Source organism: Dipodomys merriami, unplaced genomic scaffold, assembly GCF_024711535.1.
Source record: "Dipodomys merriami isolate MVZ:Mamm:240054 unplaced genomic scaffold, mDipMer1.0.p SCAF_13, whole genome shotgun sequence".
Taxonomy (NCBI): Eukaryota; Metazoa; Chordata; class Mammalia; order Rodentia; family Heteromyidae; genus Dipodomys; species Dipodomys merriami.
This window is the reverse complement of record NW_027202604.1, coordinates 28287725-28307440: the sequence shown is the minus strand read 5'-3', so window position 1 is coordinate 28307440 and position 19716 is coordinate 28287725. Positions and strand designations below refer to the sequence as shown.

Below are 19716 nucleotides of genomic sequence, written 5' to 3'. Positions count from 1 at the left end.
ACTCTCCTCCCACCCAGGAGGAAGGGTTACTTGTAAGTCAGGATGAAGAGCCCATTGGTACTGGCAAGGGGCTGTGGGATACACCAGTAGTGACAATAGATGGGAGGAGAGAGAAATCAAAATCAAGTGGACACGTGGAGCTAAAACGCTTCAATTACGTGGATAGTTTCAACAGATGCATTATTAACTGTCAATAGTAGGTTCAGACCATTCGTGTGTGTGTGTGTGTGTGTGTGTGTGTGTGTGTGTGTGTGTGTGTGTGTGTGTGTGTGTGTGTGTGTGTGTGTGTGTGTGTGTGTGTGTGTGTGTGTGTGTGTGTGTGTGTGTGTGTGTGTGACTCCTCTGACAAGAAGCCAGTGTAGCCGCAAGCCACAGATCTATGTAAAAGTGATTAAAATGAAATCATCTTTAATGGAGTGAATGATGGTCGCTTGGCACACTTAATCATGTCACGGGGGCTGGGCAGAATTTCCCTCTGACAGCTGAGCCTGATGTTGATATAAATTGCTCAGGAAGGCTGGCTTGTGGGAGGCAGGCTTTAGGTTGAACTTAGCTGAATCGAAATCATCTTACGAAGTATTAGGTTAAATATTGCCATCATTCATATTTTCACAAAATATTATTGTGTGCATCTGTTATTGGCATGTATGTCCATTTATTAGATACTTGGCACGTATTAGGTAAAGTCTTAAATTGTCCTTTCCCCATTTAATATGTTCATGTCAAGTCCATCTTACTCCTATATGTTAAGCACTGGATTCAGATCTGTATGGACTGAGGCACGGAATCTTCCTGCAGATGCAGGATTTGTCAGAAACCTTTTTACAATCAAGGCCCAGAGATGTACCTTGCTTGATTTTACACTGCAGTGTAAGTAGAAAAAGGATTTGAATTGAGGACAGTGACTCATGCAGTCCTTCTTCTCTGAGACTGAATGATGACTGGGGCGTGATTCTTTCTTGTCTTATAATTTAAGGTGGCAGCTGGTCAGGACTTAGAGGTAATCTGAGCCTTTTACTAAATTTCACATGTGGAGACACCAAGGTCCATTTTCATGCATGAGGCATAGTGAAGCCATTGCTTCTGCAGAGACGACAGCTGTGCTTACCAGCCTGTGTTTCAGGCCCTTTGCAAGACTGCTGTGCACATGTAAATGAAGGTGCCGGGTTGGGAATGCCTTTGACTGATGGCAAATGCTTCTGGGGGAATAGTGGTGTTTACATGTTTCTTATGATGCTGTCACTCACTAGTTTTCTGAGCTGTTTGCATAGCTCATGGTGACTTGATTCAGATGACACAGGCCAGTGCATCTCACACTTTAATGTCTACAGGAATTCCAGGGGATTTGGTGTGTCTGGGGCCTGGAGACTGTATCTTTAACAAGATCCCAAGTGATGCTTCCCATTGAATGATCACACTTAAGAGTGGCAGGAATTCAGGTAGGGGAGAAGGAGACATTTCTAGCATCTTTGCTTTGTCAGATGGGCCACCAGGTGTCCACATGGCTGGTAAATGGTGCCATGGCCTGCCAAGAGCTAGTTGCCATTGAGCTGATTTCCTCAGGTGCTTAGGAAGGCCTCTGTCCCTGAGTACTTTCTTAATGAGCTGAGACCACAGCTACCAAATCTTTAAGTGTGGGGAATCAATGGAAAGTGCCCACTGGGAAATTCTGAATGGAAGATTGCAAGCTACAGGCGAGTTGGGACTACATGAGTTTGTGGTGCCATGCACAGTGTTGGTTGCGTAGGAATTGCTTGGTTTAAGTTCAGCCCTGAGGGCCAGGTTGTCAGGCAAACTGTGGTTTAAGTTCCAACTCTACCTCCGGCCAGCTGTGTGTTCTTGGGCAAGTTACTACCTTCTGTTTGGTGTTCTCATCTGCAAGCTAAGAGTGAAACGCAATGAAGATGTATGCCCATATGATAGGGTCTGTCTGTTCATTTATTGGCACTCAGTATTTCTGACATAGGAAAGAGGATAAAATGCTTTCAAGCATTTCCGATTTCATTTAAGCTAAAAGAGAATCCTGGGAAGATTCTCAGGGACCTGCCATAATGAGTAGATAAACATGATTTGTAAATAGCGAATTAAATTTCTACATGCAAATAGTGCTCAGATGCCTGGAAAGCATTTAAGTAGGACTCATTGCTTCAACCTTATTGGATTTTTCTTCCTTCTCCTGACTCTCCAAATGAAAAGGAATTCCCACCACTTTCACCTAGAGAATCTTTAGATTCATTTCTTATTATCCTGTTAGATTGGAGAGACAGGAGTGAGTTGGGAATTTAGCCTTAAGTAAGGTAAGAATCTCCTTGACATCTTTGCATTAGCTATTTACTTGGCAGACCGGAGTCCCTTCCCCCTTTTTGCCTGTACTTAGGGCAATTCCTGAGCCAGGTCTGAGGGGAAAACAGCCTTTCCAATGGCTATAGACTTGAAGACCTGAGTAGAAGGCTGTGAGATATTTGTGTGAAAATATTTTCCTCTCTGTCCCTTGGGTTAGAAAACATACTGGTATCTCTTAGTGCTAACACCTTTCTCCTTTGTACCAAGTTTATCTGTCCATCACAGCAATAACAGTGATCCCAGCAAGAGTTGCTTGTGGGATATGTTTGGTTTAGGTGCTCTATGTAAATGCTTTCTGGAGTGCCAGTTCATGTAGCCTAAGTAGCAAAGCTATGGGCTGGAAATGTTTCTGTAGGGGAAGGTCCAGAAGGTGATGCTGAGGGTCAGTCTTGTCAAATAGCAGAGCTGGGACTTTTACTGAGATGTACTGATTCCAGGGGCTGTCTTCTTCATCCCTGTGCTTTCCTGCCTTCTTGCCATCGCCCATCTGTCACCTTTGTTTGGGTCATAGTCTGCCCTCCATGTCCAGCTGTCCCAAAGCAGTGACACAAGGTGTGTTCTTCTGGAATTTTGCTATTTGTATCACTTTTGCAGAGACATTATTGCAAGTGATTCTGGTTGTATCCAGTCCTCTTCTTCATTTCTTTGCCCCTTCTGACAGTGTGGCTTGGTCCATTGTGGGAAAAAATATGGCAGGCAGTAGCAGTAGGTGAACCCAGGGAGGAAGTGGGGATTCTAAAAGGGAAGGGAGAAGGATTTACTGCAAGATAGTATGTGACCACTGTGCTGACAGTGATGGCTCAGTTTTTATGGGGTGGCAACTTTGTCCAAAGGGGAAGGTAGGCCATGGGCATCCAAGACAGACAGGTGAAGAAGAACCTAGAACCACTACTTAAAAACAAGCTTGCTGAACTTCAGTGTCCCAAGTTTTGAAGCAAGGGAATGAGACCACTCTGGCAGTATTGCTACAAGAATTAGAGCTAGGGGCTGGGAAGGTGGCTCAGTGGTAGAGCGCTTGCCTTGCATGCCTGAGGCCCTGGGTTCAATTCCTCAGCACCACACAAGCAAAAAGAAAAAAGCCGGAAGTGGTGCTGTGGCTCAAGTGGTAGAGCGCTAGCCTTGAGCTGAAGAGCTGAGGGACAGCGCCCAGGCCCAGAGTTCAGACCCCACAACTGGACCCCCCCCAAAAAAAAAAAAGAATTAGAGCTAATACTTGCTCAATAAAAGTAAGCTACTGTTACATTACTATTGTCTAATGGAGGGGAGAATTCTGGGGAGGAAGTTCAGATTCTTTAACTGATCCATGGTGGGGGAGGTCATGGTGGGGCGCTTACCCCTTCTCTTGCTGTGTAGCTCTTACTGTGGGAGGAGGTAGCATGGAGTTCGGAGAGCAGGAACACAAGTAGGTCCTGATTGCTGGCATGTCTCATAGCTGTGGCCCTGGCATTTTCAGATGTGTATTCTGCTTTTAGCTTATTTTTTTTTTCCCCCATCTCCTGTGTCCTGGGAAAGTTTGAAAAGCTCTGAACATAGTTTGATAGCCTTTGGGAGTCTGGGGAATTTGGAGAGCATGGGTGAAAATTCTAGAACCTAAACTCCAGGACATAAAGGCTTTGTAAGAATGATCATCACTGTATTCTCAGGAGACTGGAGAGGGGTGCAACAAATCTTGGTTGCTTGACTGTTAAAAACCACTGAGACTATCCCGTGTCTATACCAGGTTTCCTGGCTGTGGTACTGTGAACATTTGGGGCTGATTGTGTGTGTGTGTGGGGGGGGGTGTGTGTGTTGGGGGGAGACACTGTGTGTGGTGACTATGGGATGGATTTCACCAGTATCCCTGGCTTCTGACCACAAGAGGCCAGGAGTACTGCCTCAGGGCAGTGCTAAGGCACTATCAACCCTGCATAAGCTTCTGTTGAAACATGAATGAACTAAAAGGGTGTGTGTGTGTGTGTGTGTGTGTGTGTGTGTGTGTGTGTGTGTGTGTGTGTGTGTGTGTGTGTGTGTGTGTGTGTGTGTGTGTGTGTGTGTGTGTGTGTGTGTGTGTGTGTGTGTGTGTGTGTGTGTGTGTGTGTGTGTGTGTGTGTGTGTGTGTGTGTGTGTGTGTGTGTGTGTGTGTAGAATCTACTATATATGTGATTGGTGCTGTTAAGAATGTTTCTATTACAGGCGAGTCGTTTGCCGGGCGCTGGTGGCTCATGCCTGTAATCCTAGCTACTCAGGAGGCTGAGATCTGAGGATCGCAGTTCAAAGCCAGCCCGGGCAGGAAAGACCGGGAGACTCCTATCTCCAATAAACCACCAGAAAACCGGAAGTGGCGCTGTAGCTCAAATGGTAGAGCGCTCGCCTTGAGCTGAAGAGCTGAGGGACAGCGCCCAGGCCCGGAGTTCAAGCCCCACAACCGACAAAAAAAAAAAAAAAAAAAAAAAAAAATTTGCTACAAGGACTACAATTGCCTGTCAAGGTCAGCAAAACAGGGTATGGCTTCTGGCCACAGGGCTGTTTCCTGCCATGAAGAGTCCCTTTACTTAGCAAAACCAGAAGGTGAGGGGCCTCCAGTTCAGCTTTGGGTCAGCAAGTCTAGCGCAGAGACTGACCTGTTTACAGGGCAGAAAAACCTCAGCTCAATTCTTGTTTTGAAATGCATTTTGTAGCCATGGCCCAATTTTGACCAAACAAATGGTTGAAGAACTTGAGGATTAGGTACACTGCTGTTTTTCAGTGACATTGGAATCAGATTTGGTGCACTGAACACTGTTCTACTGGCCAGCCGACCCAACATAGGACTGACAGAATCATTTTGTTCTTTTGCAACCTGGATCAAACCAGGGCCTTGCATAGCTAGCTACTGCTCAATCACTGAGCTATGCTAACACCAACCACACTTCCGTTTGTTTTCTTTTTTCTTTTCTTTTGGTGGCATCAGGATTTGAACTCCTGGCCTCCCACTTGGTAGAAAGGTGTTCTTACTAGAGCCGTTCCTCAGTCCTGGTTGCTTTATGCTCCTTATTTTTGACATAGGGCCCCAAACTTCTTAACTGGGTGATCCACCTGTGTTAAGCTTCTCAGTAGCTTGTATAACAGGTACCACCTTATGCAGCTCTTCCTGGAGAAGGGTTCTCAACAACTTTGCAGGCCAGGCTGGCCTTGCATCACAACCCCAACACCGTCAGCCTCCCAAGTAGAGCCAGCAGCCGCCAGCTCCCACGGTTTCATTTTTTAATGGTGTATTATGGTGGACTGTTAGTATGGTTCTATCAAAGTCGCCATTCTTTCCTGAATCCCATTTCTAGTATAGGATTGTATCTATGATTTTCTTAGAGGACTATTAAATAATAATTCTCTTTTCTTTTTTGTTTTGCCAGTCCTGGAGCTTGAACTCAGGGCCTGGGAACTGCTGCTGAGCTTCTTTTGCTCAAGGATAGTACTCTACCACTTGAGCCACAGCACCACTTCTGGCTTTTTCTGTTTATGTGGCATGGAAGAATTGAACCCAGGGCCTCATGCATGGTGGGCAAGCACTCTACCACTGAGCCACATTCCCAGCCCTAAATAATAATTTTCTTAGAGTAGTATTAAAACAATCTTTACCCTTGGGGACAGAAAGGTCATTACAAAAACTTAAGATCATTCTGAACACTACTCTCCTGATTCACCTCTTAAGATATGGATGCATAGAGGTTGAAAAGGAAGTGTGTCAGTTTCCACGGAAGTACAGTTTCCCAATATCTTCATGGAAGGGCCTGGATTCTGTGATCTTAAAGGTTCCTGCATAGCTCTTTCCTGCGCTAGGCCACATGGGCTCAGTATGCTCAGTGTCTTCAACAGCTTGAACAATGAAACTGGGAACCTAAATGTCAGTTGTACATAATCGTCTCCTGCCCTGGAATGCAAGTCAAAGGCCAGACCCTAGGTGCTCAAGAGGCACAGAAAGTAAATGTTCATCACTGCTCTCTGTGTGTTACATGGTCATGCCCGCATGTATGTACATAAATTGTCATAATGTTATCTGAGGTGAGCACCCCACAATTCTCAACTATCTAAAATTGAAGGGTGACTTTAAGAATTGGTAAAACAATTTTGAAGTGAATAATTTTAATAATGGAAAAAAATTACAAACCTCTTTCCTCCCCTTGGGCTCTCCTTTGATCACAGCTCAGAAAGGAGCCCTGGTGCCCTTTGCCCAGCTCAAAATCTAGGAAGGCTTGTGGTACAGCGGTCAGCAAGAGGTTTCAAGGGAAGAAAAATTAGTGTTGGGATAAATGCCCGTAGGTTTTCATGTAAAAGCAGTAGACTTTTCACATAATAATCTATTTGGAAAAGGTTAGGGATCTTTCTTTTGCTCTTTTTGTTTGTTTTTGTATCCGTACTGGGGTTTGAACTCAGGACCTGAGCACTATCTCTGAGCTTTCTCTCTTAAGGCTGGTGTTGTACCAGTTGAGCCACACCTCCACTTCCACCTTTTTGGTAGATAATTGGACAGAAGAGTCTCATGGACTTTTTCTGCCCACACTGGCTTCGAACTGTGATCCTTGGATCTCAGCCTCCTGAAAATACTGGCATGGGCCACTGGCACCCAGTGGTTGAAGGTTTTTAACAAGTATTTTTTCTCCCTAATTTTGTAAACAGACAATGCTGCGATAAATCACAAAATATCATTTGTCCAAGTTGATACCTGGTAGCCACAAACCAAGTCTTTCCACCAAGGCTGAGGGCCGCTAGGCACCAACACCTGGCATCTTTTTTTTTTTTTTTGGGTCCGGTCGTGGGGCCTGAACTCTGGGCACTGTCCCTTAGCTCTTCAGCTCAAGGCGAGCACTCTACCACTTGAGCCACAGCGCCACTTCCGGCTTTTTTTCTTTTTGCTTATGTGGTGCTAAGGAATCGAACCCAGGGCCTCATGCATGCAAGGCAAGCATTCTACCATTGAGCTACCTTCCCAGTCCCCACCTGGCATCTTTATCTGGTGTTAGCATGCCACATGTTTCTTACCACTGTCCAGTATGGTCACTACAATTGTAGTGGTTCCTGCAATTAAAAAAAAAAAATAAAGCCCCTCAAGTCAAGCACAGTAGTAGCTGATGCCTGTAATCCTAGCTACTTGGGAGGCTGTGATTGGGAAGATGGAGTTTCCAAGACAGTGTGGGCAAAAAGTTCACAAGACCCCATCCCAACAGAAGATGCTAGGCATGGTGTCACAGACCTACCATGCCAGCTATAGAAGAAACATAAAATAGGAGGGTCATGGTCCAGGTTCGTTTGGGCAAAAAGTGAGACCCTATCTCAAAAATAGCCAAAGCAAAAAGGGCTGGTGGTAGGGGTCAAACAATTGTGAGACTCTTGAGTTCAAACCCCAATAAAGGTTTGTGAAATATATCAACAACTAAGCAAGAGTAGTAAACTTATACTTTAAGGTAGACTTACTTATTAGAATTCACCTGACACCTGTCTCCTCACTAGTTCATAATGTTGCTTCCTTAGTGACCTCCAGAGAAAGGAGTTGTATTCCAAAATGTCTTGTTGATGTGTTTGTTTGTTTGCTTATGCTGTTGGTCCTGGGGCTTGAACTCAGGGCCTGGGTGCTGTTCCTGTGCTCTTTTGCTCAAGGTTAGTGCTCTACCACTTTGAGCCACAGCTCAAAGATAAGATAAAAGGTCTCACGGGCTTTGCTGCCCGGGGTTGGCTTTGAACCATGATCCTCCGATCAGCCTCCTGAGTAGCTAGGATTACAGGTATGAGCCACTGGTATCAAGTTTGATGTTTTTATTTTTGAGTGTTTGTTGGTCCATCTTCACACAGGCAGAACTTTTGCCAACACCTCCATCTCTTCCTTCATGGGAGTTTTCCACACATATCTAAGCTACTGTGGCTTCACTGTCCAGAAAGTGCCACATGCTGAAGGGGTCTGGGGACTACTTCCCTAGGGATTCAGGGCTGGTAAGATCACAGATCCGAGAATAGTAGAATGGTGGACAAGCTGAGAGCAGGAAACTTTCTCCTCATTAACAAACAGATGTGGGCTTTTGAGCACTGTTTGTATAGTAAAACATCATTTTGGGCCTGATGTTAACAGAATCCCATCACTCTTGAGCACGCAGTCAGTAGAAGAAGAAAGAAATTATGACTGGGAACAGAGAATCTCAGTCTCTAAGGACAAACTGGTCCCAAGAAACTGCTTGGTAGAGCATAGGTTTTTCTGGTGAATAAACCTGTGCTTTGTTGCCATCTAGTGGAACATATAGCAAACTAGAGATGAGTGCATTCTGATCGCACAGAATGGTTGCTCATTGAATCAGCCAGAGAAGAGACCAGAAACTGTTTTCCAGAGTTTGAGAAACGTGCACATTCAGGTCAAATGTCAGTTGGCGTTTAGCTATATTTTCTTGTGTTTTTTTTTCTTTTGGCAGTTATGGGGGTTTAAAGTCATGGCCTTGTGCTTGTTTGGCAGGTGCTCTACCACTTGAGCCATGCCTATAGATAAGTGTGGCACACAGTCATCCTGTTTCTTTTTCTTTTTTTTTTTTTTGGGTCCAGTCGTGGGGCCTGAACTCTGGTCCTGGGTGCTGTCCCTCAGCTCTTCAGCTCTAGGCTAGTGCTCTACCGCTTGAGCCACAGTGCCACTTCCGGCTTTTTTCTTTTGGCTTATGTGGTGCTGAGGAATCAAACCCAGGGCCTCATGCATGCAAGGCAAGCGCTCTACCACTGAGCCACCTTCCCAGCCCTCATCCTGTTTCTTGTATCCAGAGATGTGGATATTTACTAGCAGGACCTGTAATAAGTTTTCAATACAAATGCACTGAATTTTCCATTGGTAGAACAGGCCATTTTACCTAAAAGGCTAGGCAATGGGCTAGCTTTTTTTTTTTTAACTAAGTTATTGTTTTAAAATGTGGTTTTAAAGTTTCCGGTGTTTTGCTTATATGCTTTACCTTTCCACATTAAGCTTCCTCTATCATAAACATGCTGATTATTTAGGAGAAACGAATGTTTCACAAAGACAGGAGGATTTCATGCTTTAGATCTAACATGCATCCTGCAAATGTCCAAACTTTTCAGAAGCCTTGCTGAACTTCATGATAGAGCACTTCACAGACACTGACTGGTTCTGTTTGCTTCTTTGTTCTTCGGCCAATGTGTGCTTAGATCTTTCCCTGGTGCCACGGCTGCGGAGTGTGCCTCCAACCTGAAGAGAATCTACCAAGTGCAAACAGTGCAGGTAAGATGGTGGGGTGGGGCTGGGCTAGCACAGCTTGTGCTGGATGTCTGGAAGATGTCCCACTTGGGACATCTGTGTGGGCAGCCCCTGTCTGAAGGCTCTATTCTAGAAGTTGCTTCTTGGCTCTACTTCGGTGCAGCCCCCTTTGCCCTACTCTACCCCTGGCTGGCTGGGCACAGGCTCGGGGGACCTGCTCTTCACGTTGCCTTGGTTGAAACTTCATGAGCTAACCATTCAGACTGCTGTGAGGAAGCAGAGTGAGGGTGTTGAACACATCTGAATCTGTGTCCCCTCCCACCCTTATTGAAACTCCAGCTCTGTTACCCCTCCCTCTGTGCAGGGCAGGACAGAGTCACAGATAGGGGTGGTGGTAAGCCTGAAAGCGCTATACCGGCCCCTTCCACCACCTTATATTAGGATCTTGGACCTACCCTGTGCATTTCTGTGTGTGTGGTATAAACATGGTCCCTACCTTCTCAGGGCACTGCAGGGGGTAAGCAAGGGCATGCTCACAGGGCACTGCAGGGGGTAAGCAAGGCATGCTCACAGCACTGCAGGGGGTAAGCAAGGGCATGCTCACAGAGCATGCTCACAGGGTGCTTGGCAGAACTCATGCTGCTCTGCCGCTCCTCAACAAGGCCGTTCTTAGCTCTCTTCCTTCTCTCTCTCTGATTCTGAAGGCAAACTTTTTTAGGCTCTAGTTATTGATTTTTGTTTTTGAGGATGGTACTGAGGTTTGCACTTAGGGTATTGCCCTTGCTAGGTAAGTTTGCTACCCCTTGAATTACACCCCCAGCCCTTTTTACCTAAGGTTATTTCCCAGGTATAGTCTTGAGTGTGTGTGTGTGTGTCTGTGTGCGCGCACGTGTGTAGACTGGCCTGGTACTATGACCATTCTACCTACATCTCCTTAGTATCTAGGAATGATAAGAATGAATTTATAGTTTTCCTGCCGTGCCCCCTAATCTTGTCACAGCTTTAAATCTTAGAATTTCCAGTTGGTTGGTATCTAGATTGCATCCCTCTTTCATGCAAAAGAACCACAAAGATCCTTTATTCAGAACCCAGTGTCAGCGTATAGTCTGACAAATGCACATTTGTGGTTACACAACCCCAGGACTCATTTGTAAGGTGTCATGCATGACCGCCGATGCTGGTGAGCTGGTGTAAAGATGGGTGGATCCCATCCACAGGCTGTTTTCTCATCTATCTGGGAAAGCAATATAAACATCCAGAGAGCAAAGCCGTGGTGTGTCTGTGCATCACCATCCAGGGCCAAGACAGGGTCGCAGAGCAGGGCCTGAGCTGTGCTTCCAGAGATGGAAATGCCCTCCAAGTGTGGGCACGGTCTCTTCCTGTTCCCCTCCACTGACTCCGTGGGTGCTGCTACGTTAGGTAGCCAATTGATGAACCTCAAAGCACTTGGTTTTCAGGCCTGTGGTCATGAGGAATCTCTGGGCTGCTGTTGGGCTCATCAGGGACTCGCCAGACCTCCCATAATCTTGTCAGACAGGGAATGGGATTTCGGGCAGACCTGATGAAGCCCAGTGATGAGAACTGGACCTGTTTTCCTGACCATGCATAACAACACAGAACATCTGGTTGGGAGTTGAATCTGCTATCATGCTAGGAACTTTAGGGGCAAATTTAAAGGCCTCTTGCTGGCACATCCTAGAAAGTACATTTTAAACAGCTATTTCATTAGAGCTCGTATCTGAAATCCTACCTACTTGGGAGGCTGAGATTGGAAGGATCAAAGTTCAAGGTCAGCCTGGGAGAAAAGTTCCCCTTCTCAACTAACATCTGGGTGGGGTGACATGCAACTGTCATATCAGCAATATGGGAGGCTGAGAACAAGAGGAACATTATTCCAGGCCGGTCAGGGCAGAAGTGGGTGTGACTCCATTTCAGTGGATAGATGGTAGGCATGTTGGTATATTCCTGTCCCAAGTATATTGAGGAATGGAAATGAGGAGGATTACATTCCAGAGGTACATCAGGGCAGGGAACAAGACCCAATCTCAAAAATAACAAGTGCAAAAAACTGGGTTGGGGAGGTGAAGGCATGATTCAGCGGTGAGCACTTATTTAGCAAGCCCAAGTTCAAATCTCAGCACTACCAAGGAAATACTCCATTAGGTATATAACTAGTATACAGTCCATGTAGAGTTCTCAAGTATCAGTAACTTTCTTTCACCTCAGAGTGTCTTTGCACATTCTTCCCATGAGACCTTTGCTCAGGTGCAGAAGCAGCTGTAAGTGCTCAAGTAGTTCCTCTCCTCTGTCTGGTGTCCCTGTTCATCTCAGCTTGCCTTCCTTGTCTGTAAAACAGATCATCAGAGTGCCTACCTTACCTTCTAGGCTGAGTGAGCGTGAAGTGAGCCTGGTACTTGTAAGCCGCCCCCCCCCCCCCCCCCGCATCACCAGGTCTTATTAATATGCTACTGAGATTTGCCCTTGGTGTGAACAGCTAGAGTATGGCCTAGGGCCTATGTGATCCCATTGCCTGGGTTCAAATCCCATAGTTGGCTTTTAGTAGCTAGGACACATTACCACTCTTTTCTATATCTCAGTCTACTTATCCATAAAATGGGAATAGTCACGGCAGGCATTTTCTCATGCAACTATGAGAATAAAATGATCCCATGATTAAGAAGCGCATCCTAAATGTCTAGGAATAAAGTCATGCTCCTCCCTGGTCATTTCTCTTCTGAAGGAGCATCCTTTCCCTCTTTCCTTGGTCATGTTTGATGTAAGGACACCATGCCTCTAGACTACTCATGTCAAGCAGTGATGCCCTGTGTTGTACCACTGCTAACACCTCACCATATGAAGACAGGTAACTTACCATAACTTTGAGGGGTTCAACCTGTGAGGGTCTGTGACATCTCAGTATAGTCCTTTGTACTTAAGAACCAGCTGGGGTGCTGAACTTAAAAGTCACTAGGGACATGCTTTTGCCTGTCTTTATGCTGTGATAGTGTGGTGATGCTCTGGGCATCCCTGGACCACCTGTTAGAAATCGCCTCCCCTCCCTGCTCAGGTCTGTGTTCAGCCCTGTGTGTTCTGGGTGATGTGTAAGAATCTTGCTATCAGTGACTGCTTCGTGTAATGGGTCTTTGAGGCCCTTCCGCAAATCCACGGTGCAGAAGGTGGGAAAAGAGGGAGCGTTCTCTTGTTTATTAACTGGGGAGACTGAGGCTGGAAGGTAAGAGAACCTGGCTGGTACTGAAAGCAGCCAGTCGTGCTACGGCTTCGGGGCTGGAGCCCTTTCCTGCCACTTCTAGTTCAGTTCCGTCTTTCACCTCCCTGTCTACAGAGTGCGGAACCTCGGCTGAGGACACTGTCATTACAGAATTAACTCCCTCTCTGCCTGGAGCTAAATATCCACGATATTCCCATCGTTCTTGGAAAATTCCATGTTTCATTTAGGTGTATTTCCCAGACATCTATTGATCCCTTTTACTCTTTTGGACATGTAGAAATGTTGAGCATCTCTCTAGTGTGTGCATGCTCACTGGCACAGAGCAGAATAGAACCGGGCTTCTGAACTGGCCCACTCTTCCCTGGGAATGAAGAGCTACCTGTGGGCCTGGCTGCGCAAGGAGGCTCTTTGGTCCCCAGTGCCTTTCAGATTTGCCTGTCCCTAGACTAAAGCTTCCACCCAGCCTTCGGTCCAGCCCACAGGAGTTTATGCCTTCACCTTCTACAGTTTCCCACACTTGTCCCCCTGGTACATGCTCTGCCCTTTATTTCTCCCTTAAATTGAATTTTTATATTAATTCGCATAGAACAGAGCGTGTACTTTTTCTATAAATGGAATTTTAGCAGCACTTCTCATTACCAGAAGTCTTCACACACAGTTTATATAACATACTCAATTAAGAAAATTCAGTCATGCCATGTGGCACCATGGCATCACTCCCGCTCCCCTGCCCAAATGCCAGGCCATCTGATAGTGGTGTCGCGCTGTTGTAGGTCGTTAAGTTAGGATAGCCTGTACCCCAAACTCTTGGCAAATGAAGACTGCTCCTTTTGCAATAAGCCCTTCCCCTCCTTTCCCTTCCCTTCCCTCCTGTTCTTTTTCCCCTTCCCCTTCCCTCTCTTTTTCTATTTTGTGTGTGTGTGTGCGCGCGCACACACACACACACGTGCGCCAATACTGGGGCTTGAACTGAGGGCCTATACGTTGTCCTTTAACTTGTACACTCAAGGTTGGTGCTTTCCCACTTGTGCCACAGCTCCACTTCTATCTTTTTTTTGCTTGTCCTGGGCTTGAACTCAGGGCCTGGGCATCATTCCTGAGGCTCTTTGTGCTCAAGGCTAGCACTCTACCACATGAGCCATAGTGCTACTTCTGGCTTTTTCTGGGTAGTTTATTGGAGATGAGAGTCTCACAGACATTTCTTCCTGGGCTGGCTTTGAACTGCTATCCTCTGATCTCAGCCTCTTGAGTAGGATTATAGGTGTGAGCTACATAGTGCCCAGCCACTTCTAACTTTTGATAGTTGGAGATAAGAGTCTCACAGACTTTCCTACCGGGACTAGCTTTGAACCCTGAACCTCAGATCTTAGTCTTCTGAGTAGCTACAGCCAGAAAGAAGTTTTGTCAGTCATTGTCAATGATGGAGGATGATGGCGAGAATGGGTGGAGACCCAGCAGGGAAGCCTGTGGTTTCTAGCATCCTGTAATGGAAGGAAAGGAACCAGTCTGGTGAGGGAAGTGGGGGGGGGTAGAAACAGAGGGGGGGGACATACAGATGGGGGGAAGGACCCGAAGCCAGATCTGTCTCATACTTCTGTCGGTGCAAAGTTAATAGCAAGGGTAGCAGGAGGCTTTGTTCGTCATTTAATTTATTCATTGTACATGCAATGGGACTGACGTCTGTCCATAGTCACAGCCCAGTTATTCATAAGCAGAAAGGAGTCAGGTTGCCCTTGTTCCTGCCATGTTTACTCAGGGCACTGGAGGTCATTGCGTATTGTTGAGGTGGGGGAGGGTGAGTCAGACTTAATCTTACAATTTAATAGTAACTTAGTCACTTCAGACGTAAAGCTCGATAGCTTCCAAGTTAAGTCTCTTGAGGCAACCATTTGCTTGCCTGCTGCCTTATCACCACCTGCAGAAATGCGCCTGAGATCCTACCTGGCCTTTGGTGTTATGTTGTGGCTCAGGTCATGGAGGCCTGTATAATATGGACCCACATCCATTTCTCCATGGGCTTTGTAGCAATTTCCTGCTCCAGAGAGGATTTTTTTTAAACATTAGCTGCCTTTGCCACACCCATGGCGGTGGGGGGGGGGGGAGCTTTCTAAGGTGGTGGAGCCCCCTGGGACAAGGCAACCCCCTTCTCCAGCTTTTCTCTGACCTGCCACCTGTCACTCATACCTCATGACTCTTCCGTGTCATGGCCAAGTGCACCAGACCCAGGAAGCAGGTACGGCTGCTCTGCTCTAGGTTCCCCCAGACTTCTCTAGGGGAGGGGCCCTCCCTGCCCTCGTAAGACATGGACCCCACTCTCTGCTCCAGGCTTTTAACTCCTCAATTCAGAGTAGGTTCAGCTCTTTTGGAGTTCAAAGCAAAGCCATTTCTCTCTGGGGTACAGAGCTCTTGCAAATCAGAAGCCCTTTGCTTTCAGCCTCTGTGTCTGCTGTAAGTTAAGAACATCCATTAAGCTCTTCAGTTGTCTGTTCTGATCTCTTATCTGCCCACCACAAACACCATTGATTCTGTGGGTGGGAAGCCCTTACCCACTAGAAATACTAATGGGCAAAGTATCTGTTGAGTATCTCCAAAACATCTACTCTGCACATGCACCAACTTCTGGAAGGAAATCTGAAATCTGGGTTATTTTGTTCTTGGGGTGCATTGGCTGTTGTTAAAATTATTATTATAGAGATAACTATTGATTCTGAGTTTCTTTAACTATATGTATGAGACAATTCACATTTTCTACTTTTTTCTTGAATCTCTTACCATGAAATAAAAGACATATACAGAAAAATGCATAAAATACAGTTGTGCTATACCTAAGGAATAAACACCTAAGAAATAAACTAAATGAACTAAATGCACACATAGCTGCCATTATAACCGAAATATAGCATTGCCTGCAACCTCAAGGCTGCCTTCTCATTTTTCATGTTTAGGTATCCCAGTCACCTTTGGAGATTATGACACATTAATCATTTCCTGGCATATCACTGTGTCTTCTGTCAACATTGTTGTCTTTTCTTTGCAAGAATTTTTCAGAATCTTCTTTATTGCCTTTAGAACATTCCAGTGGGAAATAAAGGAGAAAAACCCACCAGTTTTCCTGGCAATGAATGGTTATCCATTTAGCAGGACATTGTCAGGTGGAGCATAATTGTTCCAGTTAGAACGAGTAGGTGGGAGATAGTTCAGCTATCAGTGTGTCTGACCATCCCTGGCTTCCTTACTGAGGCCTCCCGAGTGCTTTCACTGAATTCAGTCTTGAAATCAGCTGATGCAGTAGCTCCTTTTACACGGGGGAAGTTTAGGCTTCAAGATCTGTGTGTCTTGTTCAGGATAACCTGAGAACCAGAGTCATAATTCTGTGTGTTAGACCCCCATTGGACACAGAAGGAGCCAGAATGATGCCAGGAACTTACTGTGTGTTGCCCTCTGTGGCTGCTGGTTGTCCCCACATTCTGCCCAGTTCCCCAAGGCCTTGTTACACACACTCCCCGAACGATGCTTTGATACCTCACCTGGTCACTTGAGCATCATCACTAACAGAAGGGGCTCCAGGAGCTGGTCCTTTTACCATCAAAGGCACCCAACCACTGTTGTAGTATTAGGTGAAATTTGTGAAAAAGAACCAGAGCCCCTTCCCAGTGGTGCTTCTGGATGTTTACTCTCATTTTGTCTTCATGTACAAAGGGTGTGAATATGTGCTTTAATAAACATGTTTGGTCAGAGATCAGTATCTTGGGGTATTTTGGTATTTTGCTGGCTGTGATTACTTCCTGCCAGGTTTGTCAGGGTAAACAGAATCCGTTGTCTCGTGTGTGTGTGTGTGTGTGTGTGTGTGTGTGTGTGTGTGTGTGTGTGTGTGTGTGTCTGTGTCTGTGTGTGTCTGTGTGTGTCTGTGTGTGTCTGTGTGTGTGTCTGTGTGTGTGTGTGTGTGTCTGTGTGTGTGTGTGTCTGTGTGTGTGTGTGTGTGTGTGTGTGTGTTTCCAAGGCTACAATCCTTAGCAGGATCCTTAGAGGATTTCTTACCTTGAGAATGAGAGAAGTGCTTTGTTGTGTCTTCCTAAGTATTTCAAGTGCTAGGTAAAAGGTCAGAACTCAAGAACATTAGCTGGAATGTACAGGCAGGAATTTTGGTATGGGGTGCCCAGAGTCTTCTTGGTTTTCCCTTTTAGAATCATTCCATCTGTAAGTCTTTAGGTGCACACTTGTCAGGCTCCAGTTAAGACAGATAGTCATTAGATTTGATGGAGTTCCAGACATGACTGTAGGAAAACATAGACAACAGGTATCCTCCTTTCTGTAACTGTATCACCTGTCCCTGGCTTCTAAGATTATGAGAGACACAGAAGACATATAGATAGGATCATCAAGGGAAACAGCGTAGGGTTTATGAAATGGGAAATTTGGAATTATAGGGCCCAGGCTGAAATCCCAGCACTAGCATCCTGACAGCCCACATAGAAACCCGAGTGTTGAATGCTTTCGGTATCTGCACAAGTAGCAAAGCACTTGTGCGCTGGGTTCCCCCACATGGACCAGCAGCTGCTGGAGGACCTGTAGTAACTGCAGAGCCACTTTTGCTATTTCCAAGTAGCCTCATTGGAGTAGAAGGGGACGATCGTAGATTCCCCAGTAATAAATAAACCTACCATGTACTTTGGCCTTCAACTGCCTCACCGTTCATCCTTCTACCTTTGCAATTAATTCAGATTCATGTTACTTTTTTTTTACATGAAACAGGTATAAACAACCTATCAGGATTATTATCATTGAACACAAATAGAACCCCTCCTCTCCCTTGTCACTCCATTCATGATGCTGTAGAATTCATTTTCCTAACTGCTCATACTATTGTTTTTAAATCAAACCTCCTAAGATTCTTACCACACTGCATGGTGCTTCTCTTTTATGTGTAATTCTGTGCACAGAACACGCTATGGTGATTCTGGAAGTCTCTGTCTTTGTGCTTATCCTAAGAGTCATTCTCAACAGTCATGTCTGGACCAGTTTGTCTGTGCCTCAGTTTCCATGTCTGTGCAACAAGGATAATCGTGTAATGTTGCCGCTAGAGTAAATTGTATAAATGTATACAAATTCCTAGACCCAGAACAGCTCCAAAGTCATCTATCCTTTTTATTGCTATTACTTCACATGACACTGGTAATTCTACACCATCTGTTTCTGCTGACAGCCGCCATATTGCTCAGTTTACATTACTGTAACAGAATGTCATATACTGGCTATTTTTCAGGGTTCTAGAGCTGGAAGTCCAAGATGAGGGCACCAGGTTCTGGGGAGGATCCTCTTCCTGGTGTACACCCAGCAGAGGCCTCTTTCTTAAACCCTGTCCTAGAGGAGGAGAGAGCTGGCTGTCTTCTATCATAAAGATACTCATGCTGGCCTGGGAGCTCCACCACTGGATCTGAAGGCCCCAGCTCCTAGAACCATCCCACTGAGGCTTACATTTCAACATGGGAGAATTTCCAGGACACAGACATAAAGTTCAGATATGCCTTACTTGGGTACTCTGTTGGCTTTAGTGACTAAGCAATCGCCTGCTTGTTATAGGAGGATAAAGGAGAAGGACAGAGCCTGAGGTGCTTCCTTTATTCCTTTAGCCCCCAAGCCAAGGCCTCATGAACTCTTTCAGAGTCCATTAGAAGGAGTTGTGGTTCAGTACATCTGGTATACCTGCCAGCACATTAGTCTGCCAGAAACATCAACATGATCCTTTCCAGTTTGTGAGGGGAGGAGAGGGTTTGTTTTAGGATGAAGTCAGTCACTTTATTTACAACAGAATGCCCCTGACAATGAAGTTATAACTGTCGAGAATCTTTATGCATTGCAAATTACATCCAAATCTATATTTCAAAGCGTGTAATCTCTCCTGATTTTTTGCAGTCAAATCTTCAAAAAATATAAAAGATCTCATTTCCATACAGATTAAGGTTTACCAGATATATTTTGTTAAGTGTTTATAGCACCAGGAAAAATGTTTTTTTTTTCTATGTCAATGGGTAATTTCTTATTTTAAAACTAAATGTTATATGCATCTGACGTTTACAACATGGTGTTATAGGATGCTGATAGACAGTAAAATGGTCACAGTAGAAAAGCAGATAACACATCTTCTGTCTCCACTTGAGCAGCTGAGCTTTACATATTCACAGAAATCCCTAGCACAATGCAGTTTTATTAATTTTAGTGCTGGCATTGTGCATTACCTTTCTGGTTTTCTATGTAGATAAGTTGCACAGGAATGCTTGCTTAATCAGGAGAGCTTCCTGGAAGATGCAACTTGGCCCCCAACATCAGTAAGCAATATGTTTTTAATGTTGTATTATATTTTATAGTGAAACAAAATGAGAAGGGGTACTGACAGAAAGGATTTTGAATGGATAGGACTTAGGGAAGATCAATTTTTTTCTTTTATGCATTAATTTTATAATCTACTGGCATAGTAAATCAATACTGGGTATATTAAGCAAAGTATTTTTTCTCTTAAAGATATTTTGGAGTGTGTACAATAATATCCCCCTTGTGACCACCCTGCCTGTGAGATGGAGCTACCATTTAATGAGAGGAGAGAGGCGACCGCTTTGGTAAGTGGCTGATGTGTAATTTGAGGTCAAAGGTGGACAGAAACGGTGTAATGCTCATAAGAGATGTTTTCATCAGGGCATTCAGCTGGATATCTTCCCACCTAGCCCGTAGACAGTCTGCCTGATAAGCATGACCAGAGGCTAAAGGAAGGGGTGGCGCCCACTTCTTTAAAGGCCCAGTGTTGTAGCAGATGTATTATTAGACAGTAAGTTCGTTAGCCCAGGCTGGAGTCTCCGTTACTGACATAGCCTGCTCTAGCATCATTCCTTTGGAGTTCAGTAATAAGTAAGAGTGTATCATGGCTTACTGAATAGCAGGTAATAGCAACCTAGAT

The 19716-nt window shown here is 45.3% G+C and overlaps 1 protein-coding gene across 1 annotated transcript in view; it reads left to right on the top strand.

The window, feature by feature from the left end:
• Eif4e3 (eukaryotic translation initiation factor 4E family member 3) overlaps nt 1-19716 on the top strand; it is a 39252-nt gene that overhangs the window by 5181 nt on the left and 14355 nt on the right. Inside the window, exons 2-3 of the mRNA XM_070018965.1 lie at nt 9490-9562; nt 19287-19381. Coding sequence (XP_069875066.1) covers nt 9490-9562; nt 19287-19381 — 168 coding nt within the window. The remainder of the gene's footprint in view (nt 1-9489; nt 9563-19286; nt 19382-19716) is intronic.